Below are 24,774 nucleotides of genomic sequence, written 5' to 3' on the forward strand. Positions count from 1 at the left end.
TCTTGCCATAGTGGCATGGAGCTTGGATTGCAGCCAGTGCTTTCACATGCCCTGCTTCTCAGACAGGCTTTGCAGCTGCCCCTGAACACTGCTCCTGCCTTTGCAACCTGAGCAAGTGGTCCTGGAGCCTGACACCACGCTCGTGGCACCGATGAAGCTCCATCATAGGGTGGAAGGAGCAACACCAAGAGCTGGTGTGCATCCCACTGTTACTGGCCGTAAACATCACAAGCTGCTGAACCAGATATACAAACAAACAACAAAAATAAAACACTAAACCAAAAAACAACCAGCAAACAGCCCCCCTGCTCCCTGTACAAACCCCACCACATTTAATTCTTGAAAGCGATGGTTGCAACCCAAGGTTGCAGTATCTGGGATTTCCACCCCCAATTTCTGAGCTGGTAAAGATCAAATTTAAGTTTTTCTCTGCTATGCAGGGGGCTAGAACCTGGAAAGAGGTTCTGGTATTAATCACCCATAGGAGGCTTTAGGAAAAAGAGCGCCTTTCTATTTATCGTGAAACTGGAAATAAATAGGGAGCACCGCAGAAGGTGCAGCTGCGTGGAACCCAGTACCAGCACAGGAGTAAGAGAAGAGCAAGGACTAAAGTGAGCGTGGAAGGCGAGGAAGAAAAGAAATCGCTTCCCCCAAAACGCCCCGGAGCCAGCCCCAAGCTCCGTGAGGAGCGGAGCAGCCGCGCCTCGCAGCGCCCTACCTCAAGATGGCGCCCGGCGCCTCACCCGGCAGCACGCAGGCGCCGCGGCCCCAGCGCTGTGGTGACGCCGCCGCTGCCGGCCTCCGCCTGGGCTGGGGCTGCCTCCGCAAGGCGCTGCCGGGGGGGTGGGAGTCGGGGCTGCCGCCTCGCCTCATGCTGCCTTCGCCCCCTGAGGCTGGAAGATGAGGCTGCTGGCGGCCGGCATCTTGCTGCTGGCCCATCTCTGCACCGCCTTCTACCTGCCCGGCCTGGCGCCCGTCAGCTTCTGCGACGACGACAAGGAGAGCGAGGGCTGCAAGGTGAGAGAGCCCTGGCGGGAGGCCCGGCGGGGCTCCCCCATGGCCGTGCAGGCACCGAGGGGGCTTGACGGGGTTTCTGCGACCGAGGAACCCTCCAGGCGTGAGCCCCGGCCGGTCCCTCTCGGGACGGACCTTTGCTCCGGGGAGTGACACCCGCCGCCTTCTCCCAGGCACACCTGGCGTTTCCCCCGGGAGGGCGGAATTCTCCCTTTCCCGCCCAATTTTTCAGTCATGACTGGAAAAAAAGCAAATTTCCCTTCATTGCTGCAGCCTCCTGTGGCGGCGGGGCTGCTGGGGGATGGCTGTGGCGTGGCCCGGCGCTGCGGTCGGGGCCTGTCAGAAGAGTGCAGGAACTGTGGCGTGCTGCAACTTTGGTTAGCTCCTGACAGTTGCTGATGCGCCTCGTGTTGGCCGTGCCTCTGATTTTGCAGATTTGTATTTTCATACTTCTCTTCTCCGTTTCAGTCGCTAATTGAGCTCTTTGTGAACAGACTGGACTCGGTTGAATCGGTCCTGCCATATGAGTATGATGCGTAAGTACACCACGACAGGCTTCCAGAGGCATTTGGAAAGTTTGTTTTCTGTTCTTAGTGCAGTGATACAACCCATAACACAAGTGCTCTTGTTTCCTGTAAGCCTTGTTTTGGGTGTACAGAAAGGATTGTTTTGGATCTACAGATAGCAGAGCAAATCCAGTGCTCATCAGCAGGACTAAAATGCAACAGTGGAAAGGATGAAGGCCAACCCTGTGCCTCCTGACCACCTTCTGTTACTGTTAAAGATGAGGCTGTTGAGTTTCTACCGGTTCTTTGCATTTGAGCTCAGTTTTAGACTTAGCACAGACTGTCTGACACATTTGAAACTCCTTCCTATTTGTCAAATCCAAATCTTTGTGTTTTTTGTTTCTAGCAACTAAAGTAATTGAAAGGAAAGTCACTGTTATTTTTCTTTTACTGCCAAAGCTCTGTATCTAATTTTTGGGTTTTATTTTCACTTTGATTGTTGTTGATGTATACTATATCTACAAAAGCACTGCTAGTAAGCAGTTATATGCAATCAATAAAATCGTCTTGCTGTTTAACATAGAAAAGAAAAACTAGCTGTTAATGTAGCTCTAACACTGTGTAATGCAACAGTAGCAACAAGGCCACAGACTAGCTCAAAAAGTCAACAAAATCTCTATTTGCACTAAACTTTATGAAAGCCAATGAATTTAGGCCCACACATTGAGGAAAAGTACTTATTCAGCAAAGATAAGTGAATCTCTTTTTCTTAACCTACTGCTGCCCATGTTTAAATAATAAAGACACAGAATGGTTATATTTTCGCTCCAATTTTCAGCTGTTTCAGACTATATTGAGTCAAAAAGAGTTGGTGAATGGTATTTGGCAGTGTGGAATATTAATATTGGAAGTACTTCTTTGGAACGTGTTTCATATTAAAGAGTCTTTGTAAAAGCCCCTTTAAGAACGGGGGGTGATTTTTATTATTTTTTTTTTTCCAAGAGAATGGACAGACTTTTTTTTTTTTAATGCAAAACGTGATATTGTTTGTTTAAACTGTTACTTGAAAAGACTGTTTGGACTAAAAGCCATGTGTTTTGTTAAATATACTTTACCTTTGAAATACCTTGGTTGAAACTGACATCAAATAGGAATATTTCTATTTAATATATACAGAAGCACTTATACTTTTATTAACAGCTGCAGGCCTACTGAAAGAAACATGAAAACTGCAATGCTAAGGACAAAACTTAAGAAATTGTTTTAGGCTATTATTTACAATTATATGGTAATTAAAAATTAAAGGTTATCTTTTCTACTGTTTTTTTTTTTTTTTTTTTCTTTTTCTTTTTTTTCCAGTTTTGACTTCTGTCAAGATAAGGAAGAGAAAAGACCATCAGAAAATCTTGGGCAAGTGCTGTTTGGAGAGAGAATAGCATCATCTCCATATAAGGTTGTTTCATCTCTTAAATACGATCCTGTTTAAATTTGATAGCTCTCTTTTTAATGGCTGTAGTCTGTTGATATAGCAGAAGACATGGCTGAAGAATTTGTGAGTTTTTTGTTTTTGTTATTCATTTAAACTTTGTACAGTTTATGCAATAAAAATGAACAAAAAAATCCTTCCAGTCCCAAAAGCATTGAAGGGTGACTAATAAAAGTTAGGAAGCTGTGAGCCAGTAATCACTCTTCCCTCCTGTTTCTCTATGATAGAGGAATCAAGAAACTAAGTAGTTCTTGAACAGCTGGGTATATAGCCTAGAGTGTTAGGTGATCTGAAATCATTTTTTGAGCTGTAATATAGGAGGCCATAAAGTGCTGGTTCAGGAACTGTTTCACATACATCTTAGTTGTGCTATCAGGCAACTTCCAGAGTGGGAAGAGAAGCCAAGCTGGGGCTTATTTCCTGCTCTCCTAGAGGTCTCTTTCTCCTTTATTCTCTGAGCTAATGTAGTCGTATGATTGCTAACCACAAGAAGCTTTTAAATACAAAGCATGATGTGTCATTTGGGCTTGATACCTGTAATTTAAGAACTGTAACAGTTATGTCTTTGAAATGGCTATATAGTACAGTAATTAAAAATGCCCTGTTATTGGTTATCGCTTAAGCCTTAATAATATTAGAATTTTCAGTCATGGTCTTAGTTATGTTAGCTCAGTAACAGGTAAATCCTAACTGGGTTAGAATACCAGTTTGATATACAAATGTGAGCATGTTAGCATTAGGTGGTGTCTGCCCTTGAAGCATAGACATTGTGCAACATGTTACATTTTTGGCAGTATTGTCTGATAACTTAAATCATGAGGGAAACACAGCTAAAATTAAAGCAGAACATTAAAAAAAGATTTAGTTAAAATCTGGTGTAACAGATGACGAAACTGTCAAAATAAACTGTTAAAAATAAGAAAGCAGTACCTTTTCTGCTCATTTTCAAATGTTGATCATCTGAAGGTAATTTATCTGGGCTGTTGTAGACTTTTAGCAACATGAAAGGGGAATACAGTTTCCAGATATACAAAACTCTTGAAATTTAGTCAAAGCAATTTATTTTATGGGGAATTCTGCCTCAAACTTTCATGTCAGGGATGTACGTCAAATAAGTTAGCTTTACAAGAGAAGTCTGGACAGATTATTGAAGCAAAACTTAAATTACTCTCTTTGTGTACTTTCATACCAGTTCACTTTTAAGAAGCAGGAAACATGCAAGAAAGTTTGTACAAGGTCTTATGACCCAGAAAACAGTGCTGATAGGAGCAAGCTGGCTTTCTTGAAGAAAGGAATGCAGTTGAACTATCAACATCACTGGTAAGCTGAAATGTGTGCTTGAGCTTTTTTCAAGTTCCTTTTTTAGCATCACGTTATTTTTCTTCTAAGTGGTTGCTTTCTTCCTTCTTCTATCAGATTGTTGTCCTCTACTGTGCATCTTGTGGGTGCTACTGAAAACTGCATTACATGGATGTTAAATGTCAGTATGAAATAAGGTGCATATCTCCTGAGGACTTGTTCTTTGATGATTTCTTTATAGGATTATTGATAACATGCCTGTAACATGGTGCTATGATGTGGAAGATGGACAAAAGTACTGTAATCCAGGATTCCCAATAGGATGTTTTGTTACTCCAGATGGTAGAGTTAAAGATGCTTGTGTTATAAATGTAAGTGGTGGAACTTTTTTCTTTAGTATAGTAGATGTAATTTATTTCAGAGTTTTATTTTTAAGCTTTGTTTTCCTGAAAAAGAATAGGTAACCTTGTAAGTATAGTTAATATTCAGAATGTGGGCACTGAAAAAACAGAATGGCTTCTTTTGTATGCAGTGTCTTTCTGATAGAAGTGTCCAAAAAGACACTTCGTTTGTTTGTTTGTCTACATGATGCTATAAAGTAACTGTTTTGATGTCTGAAAGCCTTAGAAAACTCAGAGTTTTTGTTCTGAAATGTCATATGTATCCATCTCCTTACCTATTAATTCTGTGTCCATACAACTTGAATTGTGTCTGTGTGCAAGACCTTTTATGGATTTCACATACAAGCTGTCTAGTGAAGATCCAGAAATGAGCAGTGCTCTAGTTGCAAAAGCTATGTCTAGCACAGTTTACAACCTAAATATCTCAGGATTTTTCCCAGATGGCTGGAAGATAACACAGCTGTGATAGAGGAAAGAATTATATTCACAACAGTTTGAAATGTGTCACTCATCCTGGGAGTTGTATGGTGAACTACTGCTGTTACATATATTAGTGATGCAGTTCTTCTGAGGTGGAGGACCACCCTCTTGAGAGAGCAGTTTGCTGTGGCTGTGCTCTGCCACATAACTTACTGCTTGTATGTAGTGCAGTCAATTTATTTGTATTAACATGTGATGCATTTATCATGCATGTTCACTTAACTCTGAAAATGGTCGGTGATTTGAATAACCTGCTCTAGTTAGGTGTTCATCTGTATTACTTTGTGATGTTATACTGTAGGGTTATTGAGAAGATTGATTTTATGTTACATTGATACTGCTGTCTTGGAAGCTTTGTGGTACATGGAAAATGTTTGTGGCAAAGTCAGTAACTTAAACAATTTTATTTTTTTTATAGGATGAGCTTCATATGTAAGTGGCAATAGTTGAATTTCCTAGTGAGTGCTCAGGGAGATTGTATGGTATATCCATGAAATGCTGCACACATTGGGTGTGCTAGCTGTGGTGTGGGTGCTTTGCTAGTGTAGCTGCAGTACTCAGCTTCAGTTTTAGTCTGTAGCATCTCGTTGCAAAGCACAGCAGTAGAAGAAAGGATTGCTACCTTGGCAAATAAGAACGTAGCACAGTGAATATGACTGATTTCTGGGCTGAGTTGGGCAATATCATTCTTCTCAAGAAGTATACCTAAATAACTATTTTGGAAGATGTAATTATCCCTTCAAAATGGGGCAGAAAAGAGGTTGTTATCATGCAGTGTCAGAACTACCGTTCATCCTTACATTTATGTAGCTAACAAATTATATTACTGCCTCAGCTGCTACTTTAAATTGTAGGGAAAAGGTACCTAAAGATAGGGTTATAGTATGATACAGGCATGATTCTAGTCTTCTTCTGGCAGTTAAAGATGAGGAATCCAGATAACTTTAGTGCAAGACACTTTAATGTTTTGCTGAGAGGGACAGGAGAGGAATATTTTATGGCAGTTGGAAAATGGCTAACATATAAAACCAAGAAAGGAACTTTAAAATTAGAAACTCAACTGGAAGTCCATTATTCTGGTCCCTTAATTCAAGTGAAAGTTATAGTTAAAGTTTTCTAAACAATGACAATTGTGGGAAGAAAGGAAAATTCAAATCAAATTGAATTGACTCAGGTATCTACTGTGATTTTTTTTTTTGAATATGAACTTTATATAGTTCTTCAGTTCCAAGTTCTGGAAGGATATGGATGACAAAGCAGAATAGCTACTGAAAGTGAAAGGTACTCTTTTGAAGCAGAACCTATTTTGTCAGCTTCAGTAGCTGGAGTGTCTACCAGGTAGGCTGTATGTCGGGCGGGAAGCAGTGGCAAATCTGAATTACTGGCAGCTTGAATAAGATCTTTGAACTTGTTTTGGCAGCTTTGTGCAAAAATAGTGTCATACGCTTTTATATCTTAATAGAAACACGTGATGCTTTAACTATGATGTGGGTATTATTTAGATAACATGCTACAATGTACTGTTTAAGAAAATGTGTATATATTTTATACAAGCATGTAGAAAAATGTTTTTTCCTGCTCCTTTATTGGACAGTAGTCTTATTCTAAAATTCATGACTGCATTGCGCCCTCTCCTGCTGGAAGTTTCTTAAGCTCTTGATGATATTTTTTTAGTCAGAGTTTAACAAGAAGAACACTTTCTACCTCTTCAACCACGTTGACATAACAATCATGTACCATAGTGGGAAGGATGAAAACTGGCCTGGTGCAAGACTGGTGATGGCACGACTGAGACCACAAAGGTAATTCTGCATTAGAGCAGCAAATTCTGGTACTGAGGAATCTATCAGTAGTTGCAAACTTTGAAATGATGTTTGGTGTTACTAAGTTCTGAGGAACCAGTTATTTTGAACTCTGGTAAAGTTTTCAGTATACTGGTTCACAGCTGGAACTGTTTGTAAAGAGCAGTTCCATGGCTGTAAATGTCATATAACTTTGCTTTTCAGATGTTTCCCGAAGTCCATCCTGATTGGAAAAACTGCTTTTGTGAAGTCTTATAACCTGACACAAACAATAGAAGCATTCTCATGTTTATATTGATTTGCATATAGTTGTGCATATCTTTCCTTTCTAAAATATGTTTTAGATACATAAGAAGCATCCATTAATTGAGTTAAAGTTTCCCTTGTCATCTCTCTTACTTTTGCTGCACTGCACCCCAAATGTGCTCTGTACAAAGGTACAGATATACTTTATATATACATACTATATTTGTACAGATATACTTTTTCCTGCGTTAGTTTGAATACTGAGGTTCAAGTGAAATATCAAGTTAATACTGCCATTCAAAACAACATAATATCTGAGAAGACTGACTTATCTTCTTATAAGTAGCTTTTTGGTTTCTGCACTAGTAGGTTGACCAAGAAAGGAGATGCAAGAATTCAGAGGTTGGACTGAAGTGATTACTTTGGCCTATTGCCAGTTTGCTCATGCATAGTTAATACTTATATGTATTTGAGAACTGCAGTTCAGTCTTCCCCTTTTCTATAGGGATTAAGTACGTTCTTAAATTACGTGACTACAACTTCTCAAATTAAACAGATGTATACGATTTGTGTGGAGATTTGGGTGTAGTTTTTTTTTTCTTTCTGTTGCCATGGCATGGTGTAATTTTAGTGAGTTATACTTGCTATGCATGTTTATTCCTTCCATTTACCTCTGCTCCCAGATGGTGGCAAGAAGATTCTACCAACCTTCTCCATTTTTGTTTAATGCTTTATTGGTTGCATCCTGAATGGTTCAAAAGTAAGAGAACTTGATTGTAATGCAGACCACAAGGGGGCACAGTTAGTTTGCACATAACCTTAATTTTGTCATTCTCTGACCTGATGTTTTGCTTGGTGCTTTGCTTCAACCTTTAGCCTCTCCCAGTGGGGAGTATTTGAGGCTGGAGCACCCTAGACTGTTCATGAAAGTTTTATTATCTTGTAGCTTGACTCAGTTGTTGTCATGTAATAATGCATATAAGGAATAATTGTGTAGCTAAGCTGGGTAACTACATCTTGATTGAGAGGATGTGAGAGGGAAGCTATTTTCCAGTGTTAGAGAAGATTCACAGGAGAAAATTCAACCAAACTTTAAGGTTTCTTTGATTTTGTGCTTCTATAGCTGTAGTAAGGTGCAACAGAGAAGGGTTTATGCTTTTGAACTGTAGAATGTTGTTTGGAGTTGTTCTATATTTTTTGAGTATTAAAGACTGAAGAGAGGTGACATTAGACTGCTTGTATAGGAATGGAAAATGAAAAGCTTTACACAGTCACTTCTGTTGCCCCAGCGTTTAAAAATAAATAAAAGGCACTCACAAATCCACTAAAAATAAAATATACAACCTTCCCCTAATGACACTTGAGGGAAAATAAGAATCTGTGGGAGACTGATAAAGTCTCCATCTTCCTTGTTGACAAGCATATATTGATGTTAAGTCCCTCATCAATAACGTGGTCTTGTTTAAAATGTGGAGGAGAGGTATGATGGCAGAGAAAGGCGTATTTCATGTTAAAACTTACCTTCTTACCAGGTAAAGATCTTCAGGTTTCATAGCCCAGTTAATCAAGCAGCATATTAGTTTAGGACTAGGATGCTGTTCTGATGTGGCAAAAAAAAAAAAAAAAGTGGGTTGGGCAAAACTATATCTCCCATAGTTTTGGAGATCTTAATTTCTTGTCTCTCACATACCTGGCAATCCTGAGCGTACCTGTAATGTTCTCAAGTGCCCAAAAGTCTGAACATATATTAACTGAAGATAGTGTTCCAAATCCCTGGGATGCTTTCTAGGGAGATTTTAACTCACTGCAAGTGCTGGTGAGAAATAGAGTTACAGCAGAGCTGAACACTAAAGTTGTCACAGAAATTATGAATAATGATGCCTAATTATGTACATGTATTTCTTTCATATTATCTGTAACTACAAACATAAGAGATAATAGAGGTATCTTTGAAGATCTTTGACCTTTAGTGGTAGAAGCACGGAAAAACAAGTTCTCAAGGAAGTTGAATAGCTGATTCAAAATTATATGCAGAGCTCTTCCTGTTTGTTTGTTTGTTTGTTTTTCCAATAAAAACCCATTCTGATTACCCTTAAAAAGAAATTGTGAGAATTCCTGCTGTTGATTAGGTGTAATTTTATTTTATTTAACTATTTTTTTTTCCTTAGTTACAAACATACAGATGAAAACAACTTAAGCTGTGAAGGTCCACCTATGGAGATTCCTGGAGAATTCAACAACAAACTGAATTTGATCTATACTTACTCAGTGACATTTGAAGTAAGTATTGAATCTGTTATATGTAACTCCCCAAAAGTACAAACCCAGAAAAAACGGATAATTTGCAAAGAACCGTAACTGGGCTAAAGCAGTGTAAACTCCATGAGGATGATCTTGTGAAGCATTTTTCCCCAAAACTATGATGTTTCCATTGCTGTAGTTGCAAGTGACACTTGGAATATGTAGAGACTTTTTGCCTTCATCCACCCGCCATCATTACCATCATTCAAGATTCTGTGGGTCAAATATCCTCAAATTTTATTTGTAACTGCAATCTTTGCTGTCTTATTGAGAACCAGATCTCTTGGTATTAGAAAACAAACGGAAAAAATATAGACTTCAGTTTTGCCCTGTTTTATTCAATCTAATGACTTTCTCTTAGTAATAACTTAAAGAGTTCTGTTCCTTGAGTTATACTGCGTTTTTCAGAGTTTTTTTGTCTGATGGTGCCATGCTTTCATTTGGTAGCATTTTTTTTTTTCTTTTGGCATAGTGGGCCATTTGTCTTTTAGAGTATTTATGCTTTATTCAGCCTGCTACAACTTAGTCAGGAGGAAATCTGACTTTCTTGCTACTGTGTCTTTACCATAGCATGGAAAGTGAGCCTCCTGTGGGGGTGAGAATAACTTGGTTTGAACTATTGCAAACCTTTGTGCCTCACTTCCAGTCTGTCCTGAAGGCATGGTTATTCTTCTGATGTAAGACACTGATCTAAAAGGATTTGGCTTGAGACCACCGGCTTATTTTGCATAGGCAGTCAAGTCGCCATCATGTGGTAACAGCTTTTGTTGTACCAAATGGAATTTGATTTGAACCAGAGATCTTGAGGTGCAAGGCTCTATATGCTGTTACTTTTCCTTTGAGACTCTCTGATTTTACTACGTGATTGAACCTCCTGTCTATTAACATTTTTGTTTAAATTTTGATGATGAATTGCAGTGTAGACTTGCAATGTGCACTTTGTCCTGTTATAGATGCAATGTGTTAGGTGTTTGGGCTATTTACTCTCTTTTTCTTGGGAATAGAGCATGCAAGTTTTAACAGCTGTTGGTTCAGATGCTTCCAGCAGATGGCACTCAAGGCACTTCAAAATTGACTTTTCTATTTTATCCATTAGCTTTGATTTGGAATGAAAGAAAAAATAAAATATATCAGGCATTATCAATAGTTTCAAAATAAATTAAAAGGGTAGTATTCATCTGTGAAAACTATTTTAAAAGAGGAGAACATTAGTTTCAGTAATCTTGAATACATAAACAGGTAAAATGCATTTATTGCCCTTTTTGATATGAGAGCTGATTTCTGATGAGAAAACTTTGGTGTCTGTTCTAATTCATTATAAAAGGACAAGTATTCAGCTTTGTGTGTGTGAAAGGTTACAATTGTGTCTCACATGTTTAATACACAAGTGTACAGAAGTGTAAGCACGCGAGCAGTTTGATACTCAAATAACAAACTTTAAAACCACCCTTCTGGAACATCTGTCCAAATTATCCTTTTGCTACTGATCAGCTACAGATTGTGCTAGTAAAGAGTAACTTGTGGCAATTTCAGCCACTTAGCTGTATTGGTGCAATTCATTGTAACTTTTTTTTTTTGATCCAGAACACCACTTGAAACTTAAATCCTAGGTCATTGCCAGTATAGTCTGAATTTTGATAATTAACTGTACAGTTTTATCATCTGGTAAAGAGGCTAAGAAATTCGTATGAACTTCACACCAGTCAGGAGACAGAGTTTAGTAGCAGGACAGCAAATGTACCTTCCATGAGACTAGCTGGTGGAGGATAAGGCTTGGAGGTCAGAAGAAGTTATCGCTTGTACCACTTTAACATGAAGCATCTAGAGGAGGAGGTAGGAGAGGATGGAAGTCTCTTTTGAAGAGGAAACTTGCTGAAAGATTTGTTCTTATATCCTTCAAAGGGAAAACAGAAAGTTGTCAGTGGGTATGTTGCCAGGAGTGGAAAATAGTCTGTGTCATATACCATTATGGCAGGGAGCAAGAAAGTTTGTGCTAAACACATTAAAGATGATGAGAAAGGGAAAAATCCAGGGGAAACTAGAAACATGCTCATAAGGTGTGTTGAACAAAGTTGAAGATTCATGTCATGTGCTATGCTGGGAATATCTTGTAGCAATGGCATGATTGTATTTGGGAGTTGCAGGCAGCTACATAGCAAATCATGGGAAGATGAGGCTTAGTGAAGCCCCACTTGAAGGTAGAAGGCACGAATAGGAGATTTCAATAAATGAAATATTCTTTGAAAGGCTCAGGAGATGAAAAGAATTATTAATGCACAAGGGAGGTCTAACATCCAGGTCTGATACCAAGCTTAGATATTAATGCTGAATGGAAGGTTTCTGGAAGAGATTGTGTGCTTATTTCTCCTCAGAGACTGCAACAAACTTGTATTTGTCTCTATTAATTGCTATTTAATTTCTTTATAGGAAAAGAATAATATTAAGTGGGCTTCCAGATGGGATTACATTTTGGAATCCATGCCACACACAAACATCCAGTGGTTTAGGTATGACTTGTATTTATGCAGTGAATAACCTTGCTGGGGAGCACAAAGGTTTCTTATTTGTGCTTCTAGAGATACATAACTTCTACTGTGGTAAAACAAAGTCTGTTAGTCTTCAGGCAAGTAAACTTTCTTGTTTTCATATGTGGAGTGACTTATCAGTCTTGCATCTCTTGGGAGCAACCGAAGTATTGCATTTCACCAAAGGAATGCAACATTAGTGTCCAAAAGGAAGGCAACCTCTATGGTCTTACTTCATCTCCATTTTGTAAAACTTCTGAGAAGTTGCTGCTCTGCAATGTTGCTATTGTTACTGACTTTTTCCATTTGTGAAGTAAGAGGTACATATGTGCACTGCATGTTTTGTACAGAGCAGCTGCAAACAAAAAAAAAGGGCTGCTTTTATGAGTAAAATATATCAAGTAAGTATATGATTTATGTTGAAATTATAATGTGCAATATTAAGTGTTTGAAAAGGCTGATCAGATTAAATATGTATCCAGAAAATACTAACTGGCATGATGTAGATTTGATGGGTTCATACATGTAAAATCAGCTTTGAGAGCTGTAGCTGTTTCACTAGGAAAATACCTTTGGAGCAATATAAAAAGGAAGATGAAGAAATGCAATATGTAACTGTCTTGAGAATTAACAACGTAAATAGTATTCTTGCTTCTGTCTCCTAAGAAGTCATAAAGGTACACAACTTAAAAAGGTGTATCTTCTCTGTATGAGAAAGTACTAAAAGGTCTGACGGAATGTCTTGACTAATATCTGAGTATCTGAGGCTATTCCTATTGACTTGATCTGTACATGTGGTTTTGAATTGGAGTGCATGTCCTGAAACCTGAATAAGCAGACTGAACGCCTGACTTTTTTTTTTCTTTACCTACAGTATAATGAATTCCCTCGTAATTGTTCTCTTCTTATCTGGCATGGTGGCTATGATCATTCTGAGGACCCTTCATAAAGATATTGCAAGATACAACCAGATTGACTCTTCTGTGAGTAAGATTTACAGCTTTTGTATATGTATGCATGTTTTCTGGCAATGGGGATATCTCTCAAATAGTGTATACAATATGAAGAGATGTATAACTATCTAGAATTTGAAACATGATAATTTATCTGGTAGTTAAAAATAGCTTTATTGCTATTTCATCTCTCCTAACGGAAGGAATAAATGGGCAGATATGACAGTCATACTTCTTGGGAGTCGTTTTAATAACTTTTAATATGCAAGGACAGACTTCAGCTTTAGGAAGTATGTGGAGTGATTCACAGATTTTTTCTTTTGCTTGTGAAGAAACTCATTTTTAAAACATAAGTCCCTTTGTTCCAAAGTCTTAACAAAGGAAAGCTGGTGTTTTTATTTTATTTTTAACATAGATTTTCACAGCATACCAACAGCCACAGGATACACTGTAGACATTGAAAAGCTGAAGGAAAGTGTTCTGTCAGTGGTTCACCATCAGGAGGTATCAATTGCTCTGAGTCCTATGACTGCATTATGGAGTCAGTCAGGATGTACAGAGGGTAAACATGTCACTGATCTAAGCAGCCAGTAATGATCTTTATGGAATCTGTATCACTGGAGATACCAGTGCAATCTGGACATGGTTCTGGGTAACCTGCTCTAGGTAGCCCAACTTGAGCATGGGGGTTGGACAGGATAACTTTCAGAAATCCATTTCAACCTCAGCTAGTCCGTGAGTCTATGACTGGCAACCTGGGATTATACAGAAGATTCCTTGTTAGTGCAGCCCTGTTTGTAGTCATGTAACACAGATTTAACACAGGAGCTGTGCTGTAATTTTTGTAGGTATATGTGCAGCACAGAAACAAAGATTTTGCTATCCATTTGGCATGTTTTCTTTCTAAAAATGTGTTTTAAAGTTTAAACAGCCAAACTTGTGAAGAGCAGATATTTTTATTGATAGCCGTGTTTTCCCCTCTTGATGACAGATCAGGCTTAAAAACTACTGCAGACAGGTATTGTGTCTATCTGAAGCTGCAATAAGAAGCTCCTTTGTTGTAACTTTTCCAGTTCCAAGGTAGTAGTAGTTTGTCAGGTAGCTTGTCCAGAAAGCATACTCTCATAAGAAATATCATTCTATGCACCTTTGTAAGGTAAGCGAAATCCCTTAAAAGTAACTGACAGTTATAGCAAAATAAATAAATAAAAATTAAACTAAGGGCTAATAATGGAGTAAAATGAATGCGAGGAACAGTATTTTCTTGCTAAATGTGACAGGAGAGATTCTGATTAATGTAGACTAATACAAATATATGTTGCCTTCTGTCAGTGGCTAGAAAGTGTGATGGAATCATATACTCCCTCTCTACTGAGGAGATCACAGTATTGTATTTTGTGTGCAGCATGACTTCAGTACATTTTCAAGTAGTCTCTAGCTGTGTTAGAACTACTTGGCGTATGCAACTGTTTATTGTGCTAATACAATTATCCTTGTAATCCCTGTATCAAACTGAACCTGGTTCGTGTGACCAAAGCTTGTTGCTGACTGCCTGAATCCGTTACAAGTTCTTTTGAAATATTTACCCCTTCAGAATGGGAAAGGGGCAAGTCTCTATGGTGGCTTGCTACCCTGGAAGAGAATATAACTGATGGTGAGGGGGGAAAAAAAAAAGACTTGACCAGTTGACTGAGAGTGAAAGACTGAATGAAAATTTACTCTTTCTAATCGGTAGAAGTGGTATTTGCAAGCCAAAGATGAGAAGTAATGTCAGATACTATAAAGGTTTGAATTTGCACTGTCGTTGCTGGCTATCTGGATTAAAAAAAAAATACTTTAAATGCACAAAAATGTTTAATATTGAAACTAAAACATCTGAAAGTACTTTTATTCTTCTGTGTTTTTGATATTTAATGTCTTTTGTTAATGCAAATGCAGACAGTAATTAAAGTGGAAGAATTTTTCCATGTTCTTTAACTGCTCCTTTTTATGAAGCTCCTGTTTGATCTCTCAATTAAATCATGTTCAATATCTTATACTGTGTTGTCTTTTTATTAGTTGGTCATTCTTAATGTGATAAAGAGTGAGACTTTTAAAAGTTTGATTAGTTTTTACGGATAACAGCAGGGATAGGTCCAACTTTCAAAAATCCACTTTTTTGTATTCTAGCCAGTGTAATAGACTTAAAGATCTGTTGTAGTTCAAGGAGCTGATTTTAAAAAGGTGTGAAATAATGGTGCAAAAGAGGGTCCAGTCTGAGGAAGATGCAGTGAATGAGATTAGTAATCTCACTTAGGGAATGCTGGTGGTTCACTGGAACACTTGAAGGGAGAGAAATGTATGGGCCGTGCATTCCAAACTTGCACAACATTTTCCTCATTTTGTCAGGAACTAAAGTATTAAGTGTTTATGCTTAGTGTTCACCATTTTGAAAACAGATAAAATTTAGCTTCAGATGGTAACCTTTTACATTCTTTCATTCCTTGCAGTTACCTGAGAAAAATCTTCCTTCTGCCTTTACTTTCTTATCTTCTGAACTTCAACTAATTATGGTGACTTAAAAGAAAGTGTGGTTTTCATTCTTCTTTAACTAAACAAACCTTTACTGGAAGAGTACTGATGTGTTGGAATTATACTGAGATACCTGGTATCCCTTTCTTTATGGGCATAGTTACAATTAGTGTTATCTTGTGTTTAAGAAACATTTCTCAGTTTTTAATATACCAGACTTCTGAGAGTAATTTCTAGCTAACAAATGCAGGCAGAAGTATCAGCATAAGGAAGATAAAGATAAGATGCTTTGTGTCATTCACCGGTTTGGTCTGTATTCTTTGTTGCACCGTTTCTTGTGTGCCGTGATTTTGGTGTTTAAACAGTCCAGTGAACTATATGCAATTCGCTTGGGTTGAATGAAACCTGGAGCTTTTAACTGTATGAGGAAGAGAGTAGTCTTCTTGAGTGGTTGTTTGCTTGCAGTTGTGTGTTTAGGTTTTGTTTTCTGTGAGGGGGAGGTATTTGTTTTTAGCAACTTCATTGAAAAGCTGTATTCTTCAGCAGTGGTTCCTTAGTACCAATGGACTAAGGATTCCTCCCTCCCCCCATGCCATCCATCCATTCACTTCTGTCAGTGGGACAAAGAATGTTTGTACTTGCCCCTAGTGAGTCTAGGGAGCAGACTTTCTTCTGGAGTACAGGGAACAGACCACTTAATCCTTTTCAGTATTGTCATTGAGACTGATATGCTTTGGAAGAGGAAAAAAAAGAAAAAAAGCTTAGCTTGAACTACATTGAAATGCTATAATCCAAGTTAAATTAAATGAAATGTTTTGTTTTGGTTTAAATTTAGAATGATGTTACATGGTTTGGCTAATTGCACTTTGTTTTTTCTTGCTCTGAGATGAGGATTTTCTTGATAAATCCTGCCTTTTTCTTTCACTGAACCATTAGGGGGTTATAAAAATCAATGAGTGATGAATCAGATGCAATTAGTCTGTCTCTAGAACTAAGCTGGAGGTTAATCAAACTCTAAATATGTATTTCACTTCTTGTTTCTGTTAATTCACTACTGCATTATGTATTTTTGCTAAAGACATTGTTGATTTTGTACAGGAAGATGCCCAAGAGGAATTTGGCTGGAAGCTGGTTCATGGAGATGTGTTTAGACCTCCAAGGAAGGGAATGTTACTGTCTGTCTTCTTGGGCCAAGGAACACAGATTTTCATTATGACATTTATTACTTTATGTAAGTAACTTTTTAGTTTACTAAGGTGATGTGTTTGTAGTGCAATAGTGTAAGAAAGATACAATGTTTTTACACAAATATTAGAAGCCTTCTTTTGGAAGTGAAGTCCTTCCTTTAATAAAATAAAATATCACTGCTGTTTCATAACAGTAATTTAGATAGCTTCAGTAATGTTATTGGAAATGATCCTGTTTAAAATGTTGTGGTACCTGGACCAGTTCAGATTCTTCATGATTGCAGTATTGAATCTTCCCTGTTACAAGCTTCCTTAAAAACAAAACAACAACAACAAAAAAAACACAGTTTGTCATGGTGTAAATTATCTAAGGATCCAGTTATGCAAGTTCAAAGACGTATAATCAAAGCTTTAATGTTCTCAGAACACTTTCTATCTAATACGTTTGACACAACAGCCTGCAGCCATGCAGAAATAAGAGCTAGAATGCATGCTGATGAAATAATACTGACATAACATTGAGATAATGACAGTCTGCAATAAATAACTAGACATGTACTTGACTTTGGTACCTGTCACAAGTCAGTGTTTTATTATGTTATCTATAAAGCATATTACCATTCTTTTTTCTTTCTTTTTTTTTTGGATTTTTCTAGACATCATGGTCTTTCAGTGCTACCACAGAACAGCTCTTCTTTTTTCTATTCATTAAATGATGCTGTAAGATTAATATAAACTTCACATTATTTTCTTTGTGGGTTTGTTCTTCATTATTGATTATAGCTCTTTTTAACTTACTTAACTGCGGTAGTTTTCTGCCCAACCAGAGTGCATAGAAAGAAATTTTTCTTTCTGCTACAAACAAAACTTTCTGCCTGAGATCACTAAAACTCCTTTTTTGAGTATCTCGCTGTGCAGGCCTCTATAATTACTTTGGACTCAGACAACTTTTTTTTGTTTGTTTTTATAGACAGGCCTATTTTCAAGGTAATGCGTTCTTGAGATAAGTGTTGTCCATCGTGGTGGCTGAGTGCTTTCATGGTATTTCAAGCAACTGACTTAGTCTTTCATCTCCATGTTTATTTCTATCTTAAAAGGCAAACAAACCACAACCCTTAGCTCTGTCCAATTTTTCGGCATGTTCAGACCTACTGTTCTCACATCTGCTTTATGGTGCATACCAAACTTCTCTAATTACTTACCACGTGTGAGTAGTGGCCATACGTGTTTACAGCAGAAACGTAGGATGTTGGAAACAGGCTTCTTCAAGCTGCATTGTGGTTCAAGTTCATTGCTTGTCTCTGGGGAGGGGTGTTGCTTTTTAGTCTGCTGGCTATGAGACTCTTCCTGTAAAGGTTGACCTGGAAATAATGCTTTGTTATGAAGGAAACATTGATGGTAGAGGTACTGTCATATGTACTCTCATACTGTATAAGAGAACTTATACATGTAGTCTCCATCTGAATACCTGGTGGTGGAAGGGGGTAAGCCTGTACTCTGATATGTGTTACAGGAGAATCTGATGTTTCAACGAATATCTAAATCTCTTTGTATCTTTAGTCCTAGCTTGCCTTGGTTTTCTTTCTCCTGCCAACCGTGGTGCTTTGATGACCTGTGCAGTTGTACTGTGGGTCTTACTAGGAACTCCGGCTGGTTATGTGTCTGCTAGAATGTACAAGAGTAAGTAGAAGCATTTGTTTAATGTGGCACAGCAGGTTAAACTCAGAATTGCTGAGCTTAATACTTCCAACTGGAGCTCATGTCTCAGACAATAAACCTGCTTTGTGCTGCCCTGCTGTAAAACAGTTGGAAAAAGTCTACACCTTGAAATTGTTTTTCCTTCTTCCCTTCAGCATTTAGAGGCGAGAAGTGGAAGACAAACGTTTTGCTTACAGCTCTGCTTTGTCCTGGGTAAGTGCTTCCCCTTGGTCTTAAAATTCCTCTTACCTTAGAATTCTTTTGAGTGACCAGTTGAAAAATGTTGCTTAGGAAGTTAACTTCGGCAGTGTAACTCCGTTTTAATAAGCAGTTGATCTTAATCCAAAACAGATCTAAGAATTTGGAGAAGTTTAATATGCTTCCAGGTGAGAATAATGCAGAGATTCTCTAACGTTGTAAGCGTTTATATAAATGTAGGTAATGTCCAGTTTCTGAGATTGCTGTGGTTGTGTATAACACTATGGCCAATGCTGTTGTGCTTGGGAAGAGTGACAGTTCTCCTACCTTTCCTTTTCTCGTAGCTCTCAAGACCTTTTGTGAGAATTAGGTCAGTGAAGAAAGGGAATAGAAACTAATTTCTTCTGCAAGTCTTCTGTATTTCGTGGTTTCAACTTTGGCTACATGAAGTTATCCTTTGACAAATGCCCTTGGCAAAGGTTAAGGAAAAGGTTATAAATTTTTTAAGGTATTTCTGCCAAAAAAAAAAAGGATAAGTTGATTTCAACTAACATAGACCTTCATCAAATGAAATGTAATGTGTTCGATAACAACTGAGTGTAGTATTTCTATGAGATCTTATTTCTAAACAAAATGTGCTTCAGTCTCCCTGCTGTCATTTAGATATTATCTTGAGAGAGAAGAAACTATTTATCGGTGGAAGAAATATTGTTGTGATCATTTAAACTCCCAAATAAATTAAGTTTCACAGAGGAAGTAAAATGATTGGGGATGGTAAAATAGGAACAGATGTCTTGATTATGCTATGCTAGTTCAGTGAATTTGCATAACATCATAAACAACCTAAGGCACTTAGAGTCTCAGTAGACTGATGGGTTTTCATATATGCAGGTTGTTGTTTTTTTTTCTAACTTTGGAGGGGGTAAGTGGGGTCTGCATGAAAAGCGTGGGCAGATTATAAAATGGATTTATTTTTTATTCAACAAGATGCATACACCGTAGGTAACTTTGAATGTGCTTATTTAATATGTCTATTCCCCCAAACGGTTTTGGCAAGTGTAAGGCTTCTTCTGCCTGCCTATTAATCTAGTCACACCCTCCTTCCCCTTTGTTTCTTAATTAAATAGAGTGGAGTGTGTATGCTTGCTTAAGGGTAGTATAAATTCTGCCTTGGGAACCCTTTGTTAACAAAACACAGAGGATGATGCATTTTGCTGTGGCCCTTTCTGAGGCTGAATCTTCGTGAATTCAGAAGATTCAGAACACAGGACAGTGGGAATTCAGTCAGGCTTTTAAATGGGTTTCCCTTGTAGAACGTTAGAATGTTTTGTATTACTTTCAGAATGGGATGTTTGAAATCTTCATCATTCATCTTGGAATTGTTTTTCTAAGTTGTTTAGAAAATGAGGTGTATGCACTCTGTGTGGGAGGAAAGAATAGGTCTGTAGATATGCCATAACTGATGACATATTTATTTAACTTCTCCCAAAGTGTGAGCTACTGAACTGTGTAACTTCATAAGGTGTTAATAAAACAGCTCTTGAGAGATCTTCCCCATAACATTCCATCCTTCTGCAATGTTGTAGTGTGGTGTATGTTTGTTGTGAGACTGCCGTGGCCTCCTAATTACGAGATTTTTCTATCACTGAGTATGGTGTTTTTTTTGTTTTTTTTTTTTCAGAGAGAATTTACTGATTAGAAAGGACCTGTGTAAAGGAGTTAAAGACTGGCAATATTAGGAAAGTTGATTCGGATTTGAGATTTTTTTATTTTTATTTTTTAACTAGTCTTTTAGCATAGATTTTATAATGGAATCTTTCTGTTACTTTGTTGTTTTATGTGTACTATCTTTAGTTAGTGGCTTTACCATAGATACCTGCACTAGAGGCATTGGATGTTACAAGCATTTTTATATCAACTGCACTATTGCTGAAAGTAAATAGGACTGTTAGAGAATGAAAGACTGCAAGAAGCAACATTTTTCTTATGCAGGCCTTTAGCTGGCTTGGTTTTAATACTAACTGATATTTATTATTTCCTGAGTGTTTTTTTTATATTATCTGTTGTTTTTGTTTTCAGAATTGTCTTTGCTGATTTCTTCATTATGAATCTCATCCTGTGGGTAAAAGGATCCTCCGCTGCCATCCCTTTTGGTACTTTGGTTGCTATCCTAGCCATGTGGTTTGGAATTTCAGTTCCACTAACCTTTATTGGTGCATATTTTGGCTTCAAGGAGAAGGTAGGGCTCTTTGAATACATTTTTGAAATACACTTGTCTTCTGCAGCTGAGCCATTGAATCCCTAATACAAGAACTGGTTTGACTGAAATACAGCCCTGTGACTGAAATGATGTTTCAGTTTCTTATGATTTGAAACTGTATATATGCTCATAAAAAAGCTGCACCAAACTTTTTTTCTGACTCCTGGAATCAGAATTTGATAGTGCTCTTGTAGAAGTCTTAAGCACTTGTTTCTTCTACTTTAGTAGCACTTCACCCTTTTCAGTTTTGAAGTAACTTCAATTTGTATTTCAGTAGTTTGAGATAATGCCAGGCAACTAAGTTTTATTTTATTTTATTTTCAATTAAAGACAGCAGAGTTCTTTCCTCTGTGTTCTAACTTGCTTAATGACCAATAGCTAGAGTGTTTAAAGTGTGTGTATTTTTCCTAATGATAGATATCAGGTTTGTAGTTTGTTTTTTTTTTCAGTTTGGTAACTTGTGATAGCTTATGGATGAAAAGAATTGAAAGTTAAGTTTATAAAATCTTTAGATACTTAATAGTAGGGAAAAGTAATCTTATTTATGATGTAACAATTTATCTTTTAATCATGTTAATTTCATTCAAAGCCTATTGAACACCCAGTTCGTACAAACCAGATTCCTCGCCAAATTCCGGAACAGTCCTTTTTCACAAAACCATTGCCTGGTATCATAATGGGTGGCATCTTGCCCTTTGGCTGTATTTTCATTCAACTCTTTTTCATTCTGAATAGCATTTGGTGAGTATTGCTTTGTTGTTATTACTGCTCTAGTTACACTGGTTTGATAGCGAGCATTGAGTTTGAACATTCTAAGCCAGTTAGTATGAGGAATAACAAATTCGTCATGCAGACTTTTTTGGAATTTCCAGAATCTGCATATTTTTTTCCTATGCTTAAAAAAAATAGTTCTTATTGACACCCATGAAGCATAAAATTAGAGTCCCAGTTGTCTTGTTTTATCTTTCCAGCTCTGAACAGCACATACAGTTTCTTGCTGCAGTGCTTAGGCAGAGCTTAAGCTATTGTATAACTATAATGTAATCTATGAAACTAATATTATCTAGCAGTTTTAGCTCTTAAATCAGATCAATATCTTGGGATTCCATCTTCTGTAAAACAAGGACTCCACCCCTTCTGAAATTTTTTTCCTGTCTGTATGGGTGTGATGATTTTTTGTCTGTTTTTATTAGCTTATTATATGGCCATGTAACACTGTAAGTTAACTCAGAACTTCAGCTGAAAATGATGCTCCTATTTATTTATTTATTTATTTATTTATGTATTTATTTATTTATTTATTTTAGGTCTCATCAGATGTACTACATGTTTGGTTTCCTGTTCCTAGTTTTTATAATTCTTCTAATTACGTGTTCTGAGGCTACAGTTTTGCTGTGCTACTTCCATCTCTGTGCAGAGGTAAAAAGTACAGTTCTGATGTAGATATCATTTTTAGCTAGAATACGTTAGAAGTAGAATTGAGGTATTCACATATACCGTGGTGTGCTGGACAATGTAAATGGCTTGTATTGTCAGCCTTTGACGTTCCTATCCTGGCCACTTCTCTGAAATGCACCTCCTGCTTCAAAAACTTATTGTAGTTTTTCCAGTGGTACTACAACTACCATTATAAACTGCCTGCCTCCTTTAATGGTGCAGGTGTTTCTGAAAGTACATGGACATCAGCACTAACCTTCTGATCATACTGTTTCTGTTCATAAGTAGGCTGAGGAGGAAGACTGCTATGCAAACTTGTCATACAAGACTTCAGGCTTTATTTGATGGTTGTTTTAGCTTAGTGGTAGAAAGCAACGGGTGTGCAAAGGGGAGAAATTTTTCAAGTTGACTTATGAGATTTGCATGTGCTTCAGGTTTTATTAGACTTTTTTTCAGCAATGAAATTTATATCATTAAAAGGTATCTTTCCATTAATGTTTGGGAGAAGGCAAGACCTAAGGTTTGTCCTGTCAAGCACTGCATAATGCCATTATGATACAGTTTCAGTATCCAGTTAGTTAAAGGTTTTGTGTGCTGACCAGGGCAGATTTACAAAAACTCCCAGCATCCATAACATTTGTATGCATTGCAAGTAGGGAGAACTACAGTTTTTAATATCTGTTCCTCACAGTTAGTGTCTATTGTGCTTGCAATTAAACTGCATACTAGAGCACCTGTGCTACTTTTTTTTTTTTTTTTTTATGGTGATATGTTACTATTTGTAAAGTTGCCAGTCTGAGAATGAGCACTAACAACTTTAAGATTAATCCATTGGAGCAAAAAGTCCCTTTGCATACATGTAGCTGATAAGTAATATTGGTACAAATATGGCAGGAAAACCTACGTTTACATAAGACAGTGTAGACTGGACCTTTATTTTCTGCAACCATCCGCAGTAGATAAGCACAAATAAACAGCCTTGATCCTAGAATAATTTAATGTTAATGGTGGAAACAGTACAGCAGACTTTGAGGGAAAAAAAACTAGTTATGTACTATGTTGTTTTTTTTTGGAGATACCTTTGATTCTTCAAAACTTGTTTCATGAAACAATGCTATCTTTTAAAAAACAGATTATTTTTTGTTTTCTATGTGATTTATCCAACTTAATGGTTTGTTTTTTTCAGGATTATCACTGGTGGTGGCGATCATTTTTGACAAGCAGCTTTACAGCTGTTTATCTCTTTATCTATGCAGTTCATTACTTCTTCTCTAAACTCCAAATAACAGGAACTGCTAGCACTATTTTATACTTTGGTTACACAATGATCATGGTCTTGATTTTCTTCCTTTTCACGGGTGAGTATAGCATTCAATGTAAAATGAATGCAGGGGTTTCATTATTTGTCTAAATTTCACCTAACATTTCTTGTTCCAGTCTGAAACATTAAATACAATTTATGACTCCTTGGTCAGTATTACTTTTATGGTTTGTGAAACCACAATGAGATATTCTCAGAGGCTTTTTGTTTAACTTGAAATTACTTTTATAGTGCAATTTTCTTTTTATTGCATATTATATTAGCAGCGAGTTCAAACCATTGTATTTTCAAAGAGCCTTTCTTGTTCACTTTGATATCAGGGGTATTTAACTTAATTTTGGATTTCATAATTGGTTCTATTTCTGTAGTTAAAGATTGTACTCAGTATATGGAGGATAAAAGGTATTTTCATCTTTCACTATTAGTAGGTGAAGCAGAATGGTACTGGACAACAATAGTGAGCTCTAGTACTGTTAGCAGTAGGCGAATTGTGTACCTGATGAATTGTGGCACCCCTTCTTAATGGCATGAAAACACCTTAACTGGAGGAACCTCTTTGAAATACAGCTTTCCATTTTAGTAATCTAGTTTCTGTTCCTGATGGTACTTATGCAGACTAAGTGCCTTTTACATAATTATTCCAATATTCATAGTCATGCGGCTCAAAATATAGTTTTGTGGTTGATTTGATGGGAAAGCCATGCCAGTTTTACCATGTGAAATTAGAAGCTCTTTGAAGCTTCTAATAGCCAGGAGTGTTCTATATTGGTGTTCTTCGCTGCTGCTGTTCTGTATGTAGTTTTAACACATCAAGTTATGTATTACTCTACTTGACATGGGAAAGTACTGCAGTGATAAAACTAGAAGAAATGCTAGTTCATGTATAATGATAATGAGTTGTTTGTAAAACCAGCCTTATGTTCATTCCTGAAATTTGTTCCAAAAGAAAAGGATCTCGTTGTGGATGGTACAATGGTTCACATTGTTACTTCTTAACATCTACCTGATTATCAAAGCCTGCCATAAATACTTTCTGTTTTCTTCATGGAATGTGTCACTTAACTCCCTTGATGCAATTTAGAAAAGAATGGCTAAAATAAGTAATGAAAGAAGCCTTAGCATCATACTTTGTAAGTTCAGCAGTGAGAA

The 24,774-nt window shown here is 37.2% G+C and overlaps 1 protein-coding gene across 1 annotated transcript in view; it reads left to right on the plus strand.

Moving 5' to 3' along the window:
• The first annotated feature begins 814 nt into the window (after positions 1-814).
• The window catches only part of LOC116494617 (transmembrane 9 superfamily member 2-like), a 30,914-nt gene continuing 6,954 nt past the window's right edge, over positions 815-24,774 (plus strand). Inside the window, exons 1-16 of the mRNA XM_032196571.1 lie at positions 815-1,017; positions 1,483-1,550; positions 2,880-2,973; positions 4,199-4,326; positions 4,547-4,676; positions 6,861-6,988; positions 9,403-9,514; positions 11,963-12,042; positions 12,935-13,043; positions 16,623-16,755; positions 18,272-18,391; positions 18,565-18,622; positions 20,687-20,846; positions 21,457-21,608; positions 22,175-22,286; positions 23,491-23,662. Coding sequence (XP_032052462.1) covers positions 901-1,017; positions 1,483-1,550; positions 2,880-2,973; positions 4,199-4,326; positions 4,547-4,676; positions 6,861-6,988; positions 9,403-9,514; positions 11,963-12,042; positions 12,935-13,043; positions 16,623-16,755; positions 18,272-18,391; positions 18,565-18,622; positions 20,687-20,846; positions 21,457-21,608; positions 22,175-22,286; positions 23,491-23,662 — 1,873 coding nt within the window. The 5' untranslated portion in view covers positions 815-900. The remainder of the gene's footprint in view (positions 1,018-1,482; positions 1,551-2,879; positions 2,974-4,198; positions 4,327-4,546; positions 4,677-6,860; positions 6,989-9,402; positions 9,515-11,962; positions 12,043-12,934; positions 13,044-16,622; positions 16,756-18,271; positions 18,392-18,564; positions 18,623-20,686; positions 20,847-21,456; positions 21,609-22,174; positions 22,287-23,490; positions 23,663-24,774) is intronic.

Source organism: Aythya fuligula, chromosome 13, assembly GCF_009819795.1.
Source record: "Aythya fuligula isolate bAytFul2 chromosome 13, bAytFul2.pri, whole genome shotgun sequence".
NCBI classification, from domain to species: Eukaryota; Metazoa; Chordata; class Aves; order Anseriformes; family Anatidae; genus Aythya; species Aythya fuligula.